This window comes from Charadrius vociferus, unplaced genomic scaffold, assembly GCF_000708025.1.
Source record: "Charadrius vociferus isolate BGI_N301 unplaced genomic scaffold, ASM70802v2 scaffold475, whole genome shotgun sequence".
Lineage (NCBI taxonomy): Eukaryota > Metazoa > Chordata > Aves > Charadriiformes > Charadriidae > Charadrius > Charadrius vociferus.
The window spans coordinates 2,533,360-2,549,446 of NW_009648337.1; the positions used below are offsets into that span (position 1 = coordinate 2,533,360).

At 38.6% G+C, this 16,087-nt stretch overlaps 1 protein-coding gene across 1 annotated transcript; it reads left to right on the top strand.

Moving 5' to 3' along the window:
• The first annotated feature begins 77 nt into the window (after positions 1–77).
• LOC104286485 lies at positions 78–13,712 on the top strand. Its single transcript, XM_009885081.1, is given in 11 exon segments — positions 78–210; positions 290–362; positions 3,775–3,852; positions 5,831–5,884; positions 11,018–11,106; positions 11,706–11,838; positions 11,840–11,901; positions 12,800–12,904; positions 12,907–12,921; positions 12,959–13,057; positions 13,687–13,712. Coding segments are annotated over 11 exon segments (867 nt in total).
• Positions 13,713–16,087: the final 2,375 nt, after the last annotated feature.

The window sequence follows — 16,087 nt, forward strand, 5'->3', positions numbered from 1 at the left end:
GGGCCGTCCCTCTCTGGCGGGACGGGGGGTGTGAAGCGGCGGCGGGTCCCGCTGGGCGGCTGTGCCCCTGCCGGCCGATGGCGAGCGGTGTGGTGTCGGAGGGACGGTCTCTGGGCGGGCGTAGTGCCAGCGGTGGGGCCTCTGCCGTGCTGCCAGAGCGGGCCTGCTCCTCCCGGATGGGCTGTGGCGGGAACTGTCACGTAGAGGATGGTAACATCCAAAATAATGAGTGTCCAAAACCAGTATTTAAAAGTTGAGGTTTTTTTATAGGTTCTGAGTGTCCCTTTAGGCCTACAGAGATCAGCCATCATGATTCTATGGCCATTACTGCTGTCTGCTGCCATCCCAGCTCAGATACAGAGGTAACTGAACTGCTGTCTTTCATAATGAACTTTTGGAGCTATAGAGTAACTTGGTGAGTGAGGTCTGCAGGGACCAAGGCTCTCCACACTTCCCATCTGTTTTCAGCTAACTGATATTGGAGGCTGCGTTGGTATTTTGTGGTCCTGTAAGAGTCTTGTGTTGCTGTCCTCTAAAAGCAGTCACTGAGAGCTGCAGTGCTCTCAGGGGTGAGTTGTGGTATCATTTCTCTCCTTCTGTGGTGCCTGGGCAGGGAATTACTTATGTACAAGGACTTTCTTAAAGGGAACTTGAAAAACCGTGAAAATACGTTTTATATTCATTTTGCTTTGGTTGGTTTTAAGTGGAATCATAAAAAATTGTCTTCTAGAAAGTCTTAAGTTACTTTTACTTTGGTGATGACCCACTGGATGTAAATGATGGCATAATATTTTCCTCAGAGCATTTATGAGTCCAGCTTATTATCGTTTTGCCTCACTAGCTTTGTGAGCGTAAACACTAACAGAAACACTCTCACTGGTGGTGGTTGGAAATCTGTCAGCCACGTGAAAAGGCTGAGCACCTCAGTGGTGTCTTATCTGGCTGTTGATAAAGACTATAGCAGATATTAGCACTAGAATATTTCACTGAATCACAAGACCGGAGTCTGAGAAGTAGATGTTTTCTTACGTACTACAACTATACTCTTGTAGTTGGTGAGACCTTAAATTGAACCCTGAGCAGTTAGATGTTACTCTGAAAGATGGACTGCTGTGCATAGCCCTTGGAGATTTCTGCATCCTGAAAGTATCAAAAGTTGTAATTGGCACTAGGCTATGTATACTTCTGTTGGTTTGTTGATGTGCAGATCTCCTGCTGATGTCTTTTATTTTGCTGTGGCTTTTAGGTTTACTTCTGAACAGATACAGTTGTCTTAAAGCTGGTTTTTATTCAAGCTTTCATGATTTGTGACACATAAAAGCTGAACCTACACTAGGAAAAAATTCCAAGAGCAATAACCCTTGAGATACTCAAGTAAATTGTAATTCCTTTATTGCTTGTAATGTAAAACTTCTTGGGCCATTCAAAATGCTTTAATTTCCCTGATTTTTTTTTTTCCAAGTAGCTTTTACTCTCTTCTGTACAATTCTGTTGACTGGAGACTAGATAAGGTAAATGAGACAAGACAATGTCATCATACTAAAACTATGAATTGAATAAACGGTTTCTTAGGGTTAGTGTATCTGCTAATAATCCTTGATATCTTTTTCTGCCAACACCTGTGAAGCCTTAAAATTAACAACTTAAGCAAAAGGGCCTAGTGTACATCTGGATTGCTTGATAGCGCAGCAGTCATTGGATGAAATGTGCTTTGTCAGCCTGGAATGATATCTCACGTATGTCTTTTTGAGGTGCAAGGGATGCATCTTTGAGTTGAGGATCTTTGGTGTCTATTTCTGGTTCTCACAGCTGTACTTTGAGCATAATGTGAGAGCATCTGTTAGCAGCATCTGCTATCAGAGATAATTAGGATGGGTCACTTGTTTCTTAGTTTGATTGCATTTCCGCCCTTCTCCTGCGTGTTTTCTTCTACATAATCTCTTCTCCGGCTCATTTTCCTCTAAACATTCCCTCCCTCTTGAGGCAAAGTGTTACTTCAGAGATACTGTGTTAATGGTTTAGACTGTTAAAAATTCAGTCTTTTTGAATTTACTAATCCTGTATTGTTATAAATCTGTTTATTGTAGTAACTACCTTCCAAGTTTGAAGAGTATTATCCTAACTTACATTTAGTGATATGAGGATAGTGTTTAATGCTTTATATTCCTTTTCTAAGTAGATTTTTGGAAGCTTAAATCTTATTAAGAAACTGTCGTCTTTTTTTTTCTTCATTCAATCTCATTTTCCTGAGAAGTGTTATTTATACACAGAATTACTGGGTTTTTTTGTAAGGAGATACATATTCAGGGCTTCTTGGTTTAGACAACACAAAAAATCCATTCAGAATTTTTTTCTTCATTACGTTTTTTTTTGTAGCAGGTCAAAGACAAGCTTTATCAAATAGCAGTATCTTCAGTAGAAAAGAGAAAGCCTTTTGTTGGACATCTGAGCATAATCCATAGGATCATCTCTACATAATAAATGCATAGTGTAGAAATACATGATTTGTGTGTGATGTAATAGAAGATCCATTTTCACTTCTTAGAGTTGTAATTTGAAACTTGTTCTGCCACATTAAATATAAGTTATGGCTTGAAATGCTAAAAACTTTTTGCGTTTTGGTAGTCCGTAAAGCTAATTTGTCTTCCTCTGCTCTTTCTGGAATTGAAGTGAGTGAGGTTTTTATGTACTTCTAGGTACTTAGGACAACAGTAGTAAAACTCACCCTCTTATTCCTTGTAGCACTTAAGAAGACAGCCTTCTTACATCCAACATATTTCTTTTTTTTTTAATTTATCACATTTAGTGTAGAGAACCCAAGACTGAAAGCTGAACTTGTTTCTTTCCTTTTGGATGTAGCAGTGTCATCTCGCTGTGGGTAGACAGACCTTGAGAGGCAGTGAGGCCGCTGTTCCTGTCTGGCTGGTCACTCCCCATGGGTACGTCCCCATCTCCCTCCCTGGTTGGTAGCTGCCACTGCTGAATAGTGTTGCCCAAAGGTGTTAATACCAGCAGCGATGGGCGCAAAGCACAGGTGGACAGGTTGTGCTGCTGTTACAGCTACATTCATATGGCTGACAGCTTTCTGGAAGTTGGCATCTGGTCACTTGTTTGAACTTTTCTGTTCGGGATGTAGGTTTTCAGTAGGGTCTGTCTTAGAGACTGTAATTGAAAAATGTGCTTAATTTAGAGCATGTAAGTGATGTACAAGTGCCATATCTTATTATGGAAAGAAATGAAATATTAACAGAAGTCACTTTAGATCTTTCAGGTTGCTGATGCTTAATGAAGGCACCTCCTACTGTTCGGTGTAAACTGTTCAGGACCTCTTTACTCAATGCGAAATGGGTGAAGCAAAAGCTTTAGATGGATCTTGTGTAAGCAGAAATCTTGGCTTAAAATGCCCCACTGTGGTTGCAGATTTTTGCAATGACTGTTGTGATGTTAGTGTAGTTTTTCAGGCTTTAATTAAGCACTGTCGGGAGGAACTGGCTGAGCAGCTGTACAGTGTATCGAGGCATTCAGGAGGTTAGGCAAACCCAAAGAAGGAAACATGACCTTTTCACATCTCCCTAGAGTTTGTTAATGAAAGAGTGCTAAAGGAGAAACAGTACCTCACTTTTTTGATATAAGGACACTCTTTAAAAAACAAATGTAGTATGAAAATCTATTAAATGTGCTTATTTTATCATTGTTTAACGCTTTGAATTATTCTAGCTTTTAAAAGACTTTTCTAGTAACACATACCTAACCTCCTATTCTTGCCTCTTTTAGTGTAAAGCCTTACAAATCATGTCAGAGGAGTCATTCTTCCCAAGATGATTATTCAAAGGATTTTGAAGGTCTGAATAGGTAAGAAACTTTCAGTAGCATAAACAGAAATTATTCTAAGGCTTTGAGCATCCTATGTGTTTAACAGAAAAGTATTTCTAATGCTGTAGCAGGAATATACATTACTTTTGAGTCATTTGGTCATATAAATAGATAAAACATTTAAGAAAAATATCTCATGCCTCAAAGCCTACCAAATTTTAGACCCTGCTCTTTGAGATTGAGCGTCAAAGCACTGTCTCTTATGGGTACCTGGCTACTGACTTTACATCTGTGGCAAAAACTATGGATGTTCTTGTAGTGATTTAAATCAGCAACTTTTATGGTGTTCAGGCTTGATTCTAGATACTTATTTTCTGAAAAGTTTGTCCCATATCATGGTTTGCTTCAAGAGCAAACAGGGCTTTTCTCCTCTTTTTCAGAATGCATATGTGCATATTTTATCTGTTCTGGAATCTTCTTGCAATTTTTGAGGATTTTGTAACTAGTTACCTTTTCCTTAAATATTTTTTTCTTACTGTTAGTGGTAAGGAAAACTTACTCTTCACTAGAAACTAAATCTAGCTATATAGAAGATGCTCAGTGCATAATCAAATTGCCTGGAAATTACTATTTTCTAACTTCTTGGTTCTCACAGCTTATACTTATAAAAATAAACTTGAAGAAAAGCTCTCAAGAGTTTTAACATCTAACTCAGCTCAAGCTATGGTTAAATAAATTTCATGTTATTAATTTGTTATTCATACAGTTTAGAAAAAAATTGGAATGGGATTAGGTGATGTGGTCCTTTAAGAACCTTTGTCATAGTGACTCTATGGAAGATAAGCAAGGCATTTTAAGGAACTAGTAGGGTGTTAAAAGAATGAGATGCACAGCTTGACAGGGATATCATTGCAATGAGCACAAAACTAACTTGGTTTAGGTTTTTACCTGTTTTTTAATAGGTTGGCCTTCTGTTTGCAACTTAATCTCTCACCTGAGATACAAAGTATTTTTCGTTTCATTTTCCATCTCTGAATGGGTTTTCTTGGCTTAAATTGTTACTCAAAATTTATCTTTAAATGTAAGAATAACCATAGGAAATACTTGTCCATTTTTGTGACTATTACAAATAGTTACAACAAATAATCATCGACTACTGCTGATTATTTTCCAATCTGTAGAATAGGAATAAAAATACATGGGTATAAAAAATAGGGGTATGATATGAAGCTTTATTTCACCCCTTCTATCTTGTCTGTTTACCAATGATCTTGTAAGTGTTAACAAAACAAAGTAGGAGAGTGGTTTTCAAAATAGGATACCTTAATTTCAAGAGCAAAAGGACCTTACTAAGATATATACTCTCTTTAGCAATTTGACTGGCTCGTCCACAGATGTCCGATGTAGGTGTAGTGCTGCAGTAATCTTTTGCCAAAATGTGTTTTTTTGAAGTGCAGCTGGTGATTTTGCCAGTTGTTTTAAGTAGCCTAATTTTGATTAAGTCTTTGAATTTGTAAGCTAAAAGAAAAGCTCCAGTGCTGAAGAAGGTAGTCTTCTAAAGAAGGCTAAATTATTTAAAATCTGGGGTTAAAACATTGTGCCAGGCTTATGTGCCTTTTACCCTTCTAGGAAAGCACAAAATAGATTTCAAAAACCTCATCTTATTAGCCTGGTCTATATTTAGTGAAAGGATACTTCATATCCCCATGAAATATGGAGAACTTATGTGGTGAGATAACTGGGAATGCTGGGAGGAACAGACAATGCAGAACAGCAAGAAAAGTAACTAGCTGCTAATGCAAAATGAGCCTGTATGAGTTTTGGGAAACAGTCTTCTGTATCACTTCAGTCTTGGTGAAACATATACATTCAATTAACAGCACTCCCTTGCACTTAGTATTCTGAAAATTGGCGTGTCTGATTTATTTAAATCCTCTTGTAAGTATGGAAGAAAAAATTTTGCATGAACTGGCCTTTCATTTTAACTTGGAGAATTCAAAACATATTTTCTCCTTAGCTTTGAAGAGCTATTTGGGCAGCAACATGAGCATTTGAGAGCGAAAGAAGATTAGTACAAGGTGCTAGTACTCCTAAAAAGGTAAGAATTGTAACTAGCTCCTATTCGTTCTTAGAGCATGCACTTTCATCTGTAGTTGACAGACAAATTCATAATGTCCCTCAGTGTCCCTTCAAGGCTGAGTGGTGGTAGCCTTAAATCGTTATAGAAACATCATAACTCTTTTGTTATCTTTGAGAGGTACCACTCTTTGGTGGATCTAGGGAACATGTTGAGGCTTGAGTCGCTGAACGATGCTCAGAAAAATTGTGGTGTAGATTACTGAATAAGCCTGTTTGTGCTTTGTGGCTTCAAAGCCAATAGAAAGAAAGATTCACTCTTATTGCAGCAAAAAGGCTCTCATGACTGGTTGGACAAAGAGTACCACGTCCCAGGGAAATCTGGCAAGTGTGCCCAGGTATAGCAGCACGCTTGGGAACATGAGTTGCATTTGAATATGTGGATGCAACCCAACAGAGTAATAAAATGTGGGAGTATGGCAGAAGCCCATTACTGAGGAGCTTGCATTACAGGCTATGTCAGGAGTAAGTGAAAAAGATCTCTGGTCTGCTCTTCTGCTGCAGCATTGTTGTGTATTGCTAGGGGTTTCTTGGGGTCCCAGCAGACCGGGTAGATGTTTCTCATAGGGCATTATGCTGGAACTTCAGGGAAGGCAGGTACTTTAAGAATTCATGTTGTTTACCAGAGATTCCTGTGGTGGAGGGGAAGAGGGTTTCATTGACTGAGATACGTATTTGCATTAGCAGTATGGGGAAATTTGCCCAATAAAAGAGAACTGGAATAATAGAAAGAAGCTGAGCGTAGGAATGTGAGAAGTAAGTTTAATCCTTAGTAGAACTCAATGGCAAAAACGCATAGGTACTTCTCTTCAGAGTAGAGAAGAATATTTATGAAAGTTTACTGTTATCATCTGGAGAAGTTGTTAATCCCATGATGTGTAGGACAAGTTAATGAATGGTGTGAATGTTGCAGCATGTGGGATGATCTGTGAGAAATAATTGCTAATTGAATTTCAGAATGACTTATGGATTTACCTGTGCTCTATCTAAGTTCTTCCAAGAAGTTATAAGGTGGATATTGCTTGATTAACCTGGTTTTTGCACAGGCAAGTCAGTGAGCAATAGTCCTGGAATTACATTCATTGCTTTACTCCTTTAAGACTGCTGGAAAGATTGTGAAGACTAATACAGAGAAATGTTCAGCAGAATGCTTTTCCTATTGTTTTTCCTATTGTTTTCACCTCTTAATTTGTTTTGACAAAGTCATGCCAATCAAATGCTGTATATCTATGTCCAAGATTTGAAACAGCCAGATATTGAAATAAGCAGAAGCAGAAGGTGTGGGTTGCAGTAGGCAGTAGATGGTCTGCCCAAGATTTGAAAAATTCAGCCAGATATGGAAATAAGCAGAAGTGGAAGGTATGGGTTGCAGTAGGCAGTAGATGGTCTGTATTGCTATCACCTTGCACCAAAGCATAATTCTGAAAAATTTGTTTACAGTATCATCTTTTCTGGCAGTTGGTGGGTTTATCTGGTGCTGAGGCTGTAGAGCAGGCTGTGACAGCAGGGCTTGCTGCTCAGGGCTCTGGCTCGTGAGTGCCCACTTATTTGGAATGGGGCTGTGAGATGTGACATGTGAGTAGGAACAAGGAGCTAGAAGTGCTTTGTGTTTGGGAATTAGTGGTGTGAACATACTACACTCAGCTCAAGAGAGGAGAATGAATGCTTACCCACAAAAAATCTCTTGGGTTGCTTAGGAAGTGCAAAACATCCTGTGAGGAAGAGCTGTGTATATTTTGCAGATCCAAAAAAAGGGAAGGTGGTTATATGTTGGAGATAAACAAGCAAGCTCATTTCTGGTGACTGCTACATTGGTGTATGTCCAGTGTGGGTATTTTTTCAACATGGCTCTTAAAGTATTTAGGAAAGGTGTTCTGTAACACAGCTGAAAAATGTTCCAATTTAGCTCCTACAGTCTGGCTATAGCGAGGAGGAAAAAAAAAAAAGCAGTCTGGTGGATTTTCCTAGTCTCTCTCTGCCTTCCCTTGGAGTGAGACTTGAGTCCCAGCATCAAAATGGAAGAAAGTTCAGAAGAGAATGGGACAAAAGTAATCCTCTGTGGGTTGGAATAGATGAATGGGCTGTTCTCAGTAGATCAATTCTGAGAAGTCTGCAGCCAAGTTTAACCATGTTCCTTATGCTTTCTTGCATGTCTTTCTTTTTCCCTGGGGAAATTTGTTGAAAGGAAAAAAAAAAAAAAACCTTGCTTCAAAGAATTATTTTTATCATTTTTGACAGTATTGTTAAGTGGTAAAGTAGTGAAGACTTGGTGATGTTCTAATACAGTTTTGCAGTCTGGGCTGTTGCTTAATTGATTTTTCACTTGGTTGCAGATGACTGCACCAGGGATGATTGCAGAGAGGAGTTATTCCTGCAGTTGTATCAACTGTTGCACAAAGAATAAGACACCTTCCGACTGTCATTGTTGCCATCGGCAAGGAGCAAAAGTAGGTTTCTATTAAGACTTCTTTCAGCTAATTCTATTACAGAGGTGGTAATTACATAGGTAAGCATAACCCAGTTCAGAAATGTGACCCTGCAAATATGTAGGTAAAGTTTGAAGACCATGCCTACTTAATGTTTCTGGATCTCCTTAATGCTTCTATTAGTCTTAACATTTCTTACGTGTCTCCCAGGCTTTGGAGTATTACAGCCATGAGGTTCTTTTGAAGAGGAAAAAAAAAAATTGACTTGAGAATTAAGTATCATCTTAATCCAATCATAATTTCTTTCTTGTTTTAAAGGCCATCTTGCAGCATTTGATTGGATTTTGTGGTCTCAATATAGACATACTAAAAGTAGTTTCAGATACTATTTTTGCCTGAGTAATCTTTGCAGGTTCTGATGCTTTCTAATTTGAAAGATTCCTTTCACAGTTGCCAACAGAAGGGAAAATGGAAGTTGACTATATGAAAAGGACTTTTAAGTGCACAGAACTTTATTTTGTCTAGTCTTTAGTTCTTAGTACTTGAAGCAACACTAGAAGAATAGCTTGGGAAAAATGAATTCTTACTGTAACATTTTGTTCAACAGAACACACACTTCTATCACAAGTGTGTCTCTAATCCTGGAAAAGAGTTGGTTTTCATTATATCACTGTTCATCTTCTGGGGGTGAGCTGGATCAACTTGAATACGGAGATCCTAGCCACTCAAATACAGAATTAAATCCTCTTGTAAGAGGACTGTCTAGAGAACTGGAAATCTAAACTGTAGCTCCTTTGAATTCCTTATTGCTGCTTTCATATTCTAACTTCAATTTCTCTCCCTCCCGGTAGCAAAGTGTTTTATACTGAACTTGTTATTGGTATCACTTTCCTATGTATTTAATACATTTGAAACTTATAGGAAATGTAGACCGTCTATTCTGCCTTCACATGTCTAATAACAGAATCAACAAAGTTATTTTAAGCTGAGACAGTTGCTTTTTTACTGAATTCTGGTGCCGTAAACGCAATATTTAATTCCCTTCCTTCTCACTGACCTCCATGTAACGTATCCCCTTTTGATACCCAAATATAATTGGGAATACACCAGAGATTTTCTGTTTCAGTACATAGTGTTGCAGTGTAGTGGTACCTAATCTCTTCAAATGTGAGTTGGAAATTCTCTGCCGCTATCATGGTTGAGTGCTCTATTGAAATGCTTAGTCAGTAGTAGGGAGACTTGAAATCAGATCCTCCTGAAGCAGATTCTCTTGGAAACTATACTAAGGCACATGGAAAATAAGGAGGTGATTGGTGACAACCAACATGGCTTCACTAAAGGTAAATGATGTCTGACAAATTTGGTGGCCTTCTATGACAGGGTTACAGTGTTGGTGGATAAGGCTATCATCTCACTGGACTTGTGCAGGACAGTGTCAAATGATTTGCACAACATCCTTATCTCTAACTTGGAGAGATGTGGATTTGATGGATGGACCTTTAGTGGATGAGTTGGCTGAATGGCTGCAAGCAAAGAGTGGCAGTCAGTGGCTCAATGTCCAAGTGGTGAGCAGTGACAAGTGGCATTCTTCAGGGGTTGTTATTGGGACGAATGTTGTTTAACATCTTTGTTGGCAACATGGACAATGGGATTGAGTGCACCCTTGGCAAGTTTGGCAGTAACACCAAGCTGTGTGGTGCAGTCAACACACTGGAGAGGAGGGATGCCATCCGGAGGGACCTTGATAGGCTTGAGAGTTTGGCCCGTGTAAACCTCATGAAGTTCAACAAGGCCAAGGGCAAGGTCCTGCACATGGGTCGGGGCAATCCCAAGTATAAATACAGGCTGGGGGGAGAATGGCTCGAGAGCAGCCATGATGAGAAGGACTTGGGGTTGTTGGTGGATGAAAAGCTCAATATGAGCTGGCAATGCATGCTCGCAGCCCAGAAAGCCAACCACATCCTGGGCCGCATTAAAAGAAGCGTGGGCAGCAGGTCAAGGGAGGTGATTCTGCCCCTCTGCTCTGGTGAGACCCCACCTACAGTACTGCATCCACCTCTGGGGCCCCCAACATAAGAAGGGTATGGACCTGAGAGAGTTGGGGTTCTTCAGCCTGGAGAAGAGAACACTCCAGGGAGACCTTAGAGCCCCTTCCAGTCCATAAAGGGGCTACAAGAGAGCTGGGGAGGGACTCTTTTTCAGGGACTGTAGCAATAGGACGGGGGGGGTAGCGGTTTTAAACTGAAAGAAGGGAGATTTAGATTTGATATTTGGAAGAAATTCTTTAATGTGAGAGTGGTGAGGCACTGGAACGGGTTGCCCAGAGAAGTTGTGGATGCTCCATCCCTGGAGGTGTTCAAGGCCAGGTTGGATGGGGCTTTGAGCAACCTGGTCTAGTGGAAGGTGTCCCTGGCCATAGCAGGGGGGTTGGAACTAGATGATCTTTAAGAACCCTTCCAACCCAAACCATTCTAGGATTCTATGAAATCGAGGTAGGAAAAACTACAGCTGCTGCAGCTGGATTGATTAATATGCCTGAAATGCAAAGATCTTGTGGGATAATTGGAGCAGGTTGTAAACTGACTTCTAATTTTTTGAAACAATTAAAAATAATTGAGGCTGACAAATCTATTTGGTTTCAGTTGTTTTAAGCCCAAATATGTTGCTTTAAATGTAAATGAAACACTTTTAGAACTGTTTAAAAAAGTAGGTGTACTACAGCGTATGAAAAGTAAGCCATAGTTTTTCTGTGATGGTCTACTGTCCTATTGGTAATCTCAGGATCAGCTTTTTTGTTGGTTAAGCAAATGGAGCTTGTGACTTTCATCTCTCCATATTGCTGTCAGTAAGAAACATGATCTTCCAAGTGTAAAAGACTAAGATCAAGATATCTGTAAAATTCTTAAAGGATAGTTCAGAATAGACTATATTCTTTTCAGTTGATTATTTCTCAGTATAGTAGGATGATAGAATCAAATGCTGAATATAAATAATTTCAATAATGTATTTCACTCAAATCTACCACTAAAGCATGATCAAGCAGGAATCACTAACATTCCTCTTATGTGTATTACACCTTCTTACTATAGTTTGATAGATTTCAAATTTTTCTCCTTGTGGTTTAAATGGAGATCACAGTTACTTTCTGATACTGTAGAAAGCATATCTGATTGTTGAATATAATGTTTTGTGGGGTTTTTAGATGTCACAACACTGGACTTGATCTTTGTGGCTTCTGGCACATACAAGATGGTGCCAACAGCACAGCAAGGGGAAACAATGACACAGACTCTTATTTCTGTATAACCAACTTCTCTATTTTTCCTTCAGGGGAATATGCTAGAGTTGTAGGCAATCAGTTACAAGAACCTGGTCTTGTGGTAGAAATAATATACCTTACATGTATATGTTATTACAAGTCAGATCTCACACGTGTGCTCCAAGAAGTTAAAAATGATGGTCCGTATTCTTCAACAGCCCAGTGTAGCACTTTCGCCTTGCACTGTAATCATGCCTTCATTATTCTGTCAAAAGAAAGTTTAGATTGTTTGAGAGATGTCACTTAAAATAGTCCCCATTCAGAACTCCAGTTTAAATTTCTTTCAACCCATTAAAATTTAAATGATGATTTATTGCACTCTTGGTAACAAAATTTGACCTAGTTAAAATGAGAGTTTGAAATAGTTCACTGAATTAATTTATAATAACTCATAATACATGGTGTGATTAAACATCTGTCCTGGATTGCTGCTACTTAAATGGCATAAAATGCATGTAACAAACTGTCAGATATAATAATTAATGATAGGAAGTTATACAGAAATTGCTTAATTGAAATTTCACTTTCTTACATTGATTCTATGTAAATGAATCAATAAAATCCTACTTAAAGTTTTTAATCTGTATTTGTTTCAGAACTCTTTATTGCAAACTTACACGTTTTGCATCTTTTCTTGTATCACAAATGCAATAGTAAAAAGGCACTTTCTCATGGAGGGAAAGTAACTGCCCTGTTCTCCAGTTTGGTAATATGTATTCTGAAATTAAGAAAAAAAAAAAAAAAAAAACCTGTACCAGTCCTATTATTTCAAGTGTAGGTGTTTGTGAAAGTCTTTGTATGGAATTGAGAATCTTTATCTCAATTTTGGCTTTAGATTATGAATGACCAATAATGTTTTGACAGTGGGAAGAAGGAAAAATTACAACTTTTTGTTTATTTCAAATGAAGTTTGTATACTGGTGCTAAATCAAAACTGACCTATGCAGCTACAGGAGGGCTATACCAGTACTGAACAGAAGGTTTTAAAAATCTCACTTGGTTATATTGCACAAACTCAACAGCCACACTTTTCCATGTTTTTGTAAACGTATGAAATAGATGAAAACAGAAGCTTGATAAAGCCAGCTATCTCTCTTCTCTGTAGTGTGTCATAACATGCGTGTGGAGGAAGCGCTGGCTCTGGTAGTTAAAGCTTTTGGGAATACATTTGCTGGGTGTGAGCAACAGGAGGGTACCAGGATTTCACACAAGCAGCTGATCCGCTGGGTGACTGCCTAGCATGGGAGCTGTGCGAGATGTACAGTGAGCCTCTGGGCGTCGGGTGTATTTCTGTTAAGTGCAGGGAAAGACTTGGATGGGGTGGAGTTGAACTCAGTGAGTGACTATGCAAAGACCAGAAAAGGTATGATTGAAAGTATTACTATTTCTTTCCTACTGAAATGCAACTTCAAACATCTTTTAAATCTGATATAAGCTTGGGTACATTCCACATAATCTGTAAATAAGTGATAGGCACCAGAGATGAAAAGTGCATGTATAAAATGCAAGTGTGTGTATTAATAGGTGTGTGCATCCTAAAGTAGGATGCACATATTCACAGAACTGGACATGCTATAAGGACGTATACACAAGTCCCCTAATGGACATTTGCTCTCAGGTTGTGGTTGCAAAGTGAGTAGTTGATCATCTGCTAATGCTGTTGTGTATTTAAGTTTTAATAACACTGTACACATAAATGCATTTGAGTTAGTAATATCCGTCAGTCCATTAAGCAGAATGCGACTCTTAGTTTAACAGAATTGAGTAATAGAATGGTGTGTGAACTTATTTTAATTACAGAGTTTAAAATCCAGCAGATCATCTCTAAAAGAAAAAAAATAAACACAGCCACATATGTAAATTATAGACTTGGAATATCTGTACCATTTCGATCTTAGGAGCTACACTACAGAAAATTCTTGGATCTCCTTGTGATAAAGGGATAGTGAGATTCTTGCAAGCTTCTACTTGTGCTCTTAATGTCTTTTGAAGAATTGCCTACTGCTTTTGTTCGTTAAATTAAGCCTTGTTGGACACACTCATCGTTGTGTCATGAGGATGCACTGCCACCCGTACATTAAGTAAATCCCCAGTTCTTCCATTGCCAAGCAGGATTGCGCTCTCAGGCCAGTCCTCGCTTCCTCAAGTTAAACCTTCATTTGAGTGATAGACTGACAGGGGCTCTTCTTCCAATGCTATTTCACTTTTGTATTTCAAAATAATTAATTCTGTTTTCATGACTGACTTGGTCACTTGCCACAGTATGTTCACTCATAAAAGTAGAACAAAACATGGTAGATGCTATGTGAACTACAATGAAGTAGATGGGTGGGATGTGTAAAAATCTGAACTTGCAAATATTTGGTGGTGATCAAATAATAGTTGAAAGACTAGAACTCAGCCATGCTATTTTCAGAGCAAACTTTATGTGAAAGAATAGGGGAGTAGGGGAGTATACTATTCTTTATCTAAAAATGAATCCGTTGTAACATTATAAAAGCATAAGAATATAAAGCTCATCTTTCATGTCCTTAGTCTGAAATCAGATTCAACTACTGTCCTTGCATCTGTTTGAAGTTGGTATGGGTTGAGGTGAACACCTGGCTATTTTAGAAAGGCTTTTTTCCTCCCCTGTTGTGAACTTTTCCCATTCTACAAAGCTTTCTTTTTTAGTTACCAAGTTGGTTGCAATTCTTTTGACTTACTGAAGCTCATTGAAAACCAAAAGGGCAGCAAAAACGGCGAGGGCGGTTCAGGTTTTAAACGTGAATATTCTTGGATGCGTAGAATTAGAGTATGGTGCTTTGTTGTAAATTAAATACTGCTTTAATTATTGAAATAAATAGGGAAGTCAGCAAAAATGTTGTGACATCTGGTTAATTGGATTATTTTCTTTTATTAAAGGTAGTGTAAAAAGAAACCACATGTCCTCTCTTGACAGCTGTTGATGTTAGCGCTGAGTCTGATTCCTTGGAATGAATACTAGGCACAAACTGTATCAAAACTAGTGACCTACATTATGGTCATGGATTAAATCCTTGGGTAGAACCAGCCTCAGATGACATCCAGTATGTTTGTCATGACAAAATCACTCAGAAATAAAATCTGGCTTTAACTTTCTGTACCAATTGTGCTTCATTTGTCAGTTTGTTTTAACTTGCTTGTGCAGGTTAACATTAATATCAGGGAGAGTTTTACTTTGTAGTATGCCCCTGCTAAGATTAGTAACGCCGCAGGTCAGTATCTCTGTTGTTAAATACGTAGAGGAAGGTTATATGAGGAAGGTTATACTCGTAGCTCAGTGGTTGTACATCTTTTAAAGTGGGGCACTATGAATGATAAAGGCTGAGGCATTTGTAGCTGTTGTGTGGTGTCACTGCTTTGTGTGCAGTGCTCCTTTCTATGCTGGTTTTCAGATGGGTAACTGGTGTTTGTAGGCACTCCCACTGAAGAGTGTCCCATGCAAACAAAAGCAGGTTTTACTGTTCATTTTAACACAGTTGACAATGAAAAAAACCAACTTAAAAACCATTTCCAAACAGGACTGTCAGATGCAAAGAATAATCTTCCACCTCTTCTTTTAGCACCTGCTAAAGAATTTGGACTTCTGGGATATTCTTGACATAGGTCTGCGAAATGGCCACTGCTTGGAGGGACACCTGGCCTTTGGCCAACACCAGGTGGGAGTGACAAAGCTCGGTAGATGTTTGGTTTCGTAACTGTAAATTACCTCTAGTTAAAACCTTCCCGATGCTGCCAACCACACATCAATTCTAGCAGGGGAACTTTATTTCATTTCAATAATGAAAACAACAGCCATCTTTCTTCAAGCCAGTCTTGGCCTGAAGGATACTCTTTCTATATGGAAATAATTAGATACTGCTTTCTAAAGCATGCAAGTCCAGTGGGCTTCATTGGCTTTTTCGTAATAACCAGGGTACTTACCACATAGATGCCTGTGTGGTTGTTACTGTTGTCATCCAAGCAAAATGAAACGTTATTCACAGTAGAAATACAAGAATGTAATTCATAATTACAGTATTTAGAATTTTCAAAAGACAGAAAAAAAATAGTTATTGCTGTAGATGTAAAATAAAAAATGCACACTTCCTGATTTAAATATTTTTTTATTGGGAGAGAGAAAGAAGGCCTGATTGCTATGACAACTGGAGAAACAAATGAAAGCTGAACTGCAAATAACTAATTTTCTTACATCACCATTTGAGCTTTAAGTTCTCATTTTAAACTCTTCCAGGGTGGAAAAAAACATTTTTGGCATCTCCGTAGTTCTCTGGGAGTAGATTTGAAAAGGTAGATCACAGTCGGTTTAAATGAAGTACTCAATGACTCTAGCTAGGCAGACCTTGAGAGGGAAACACCTCCTGGCCTGTAG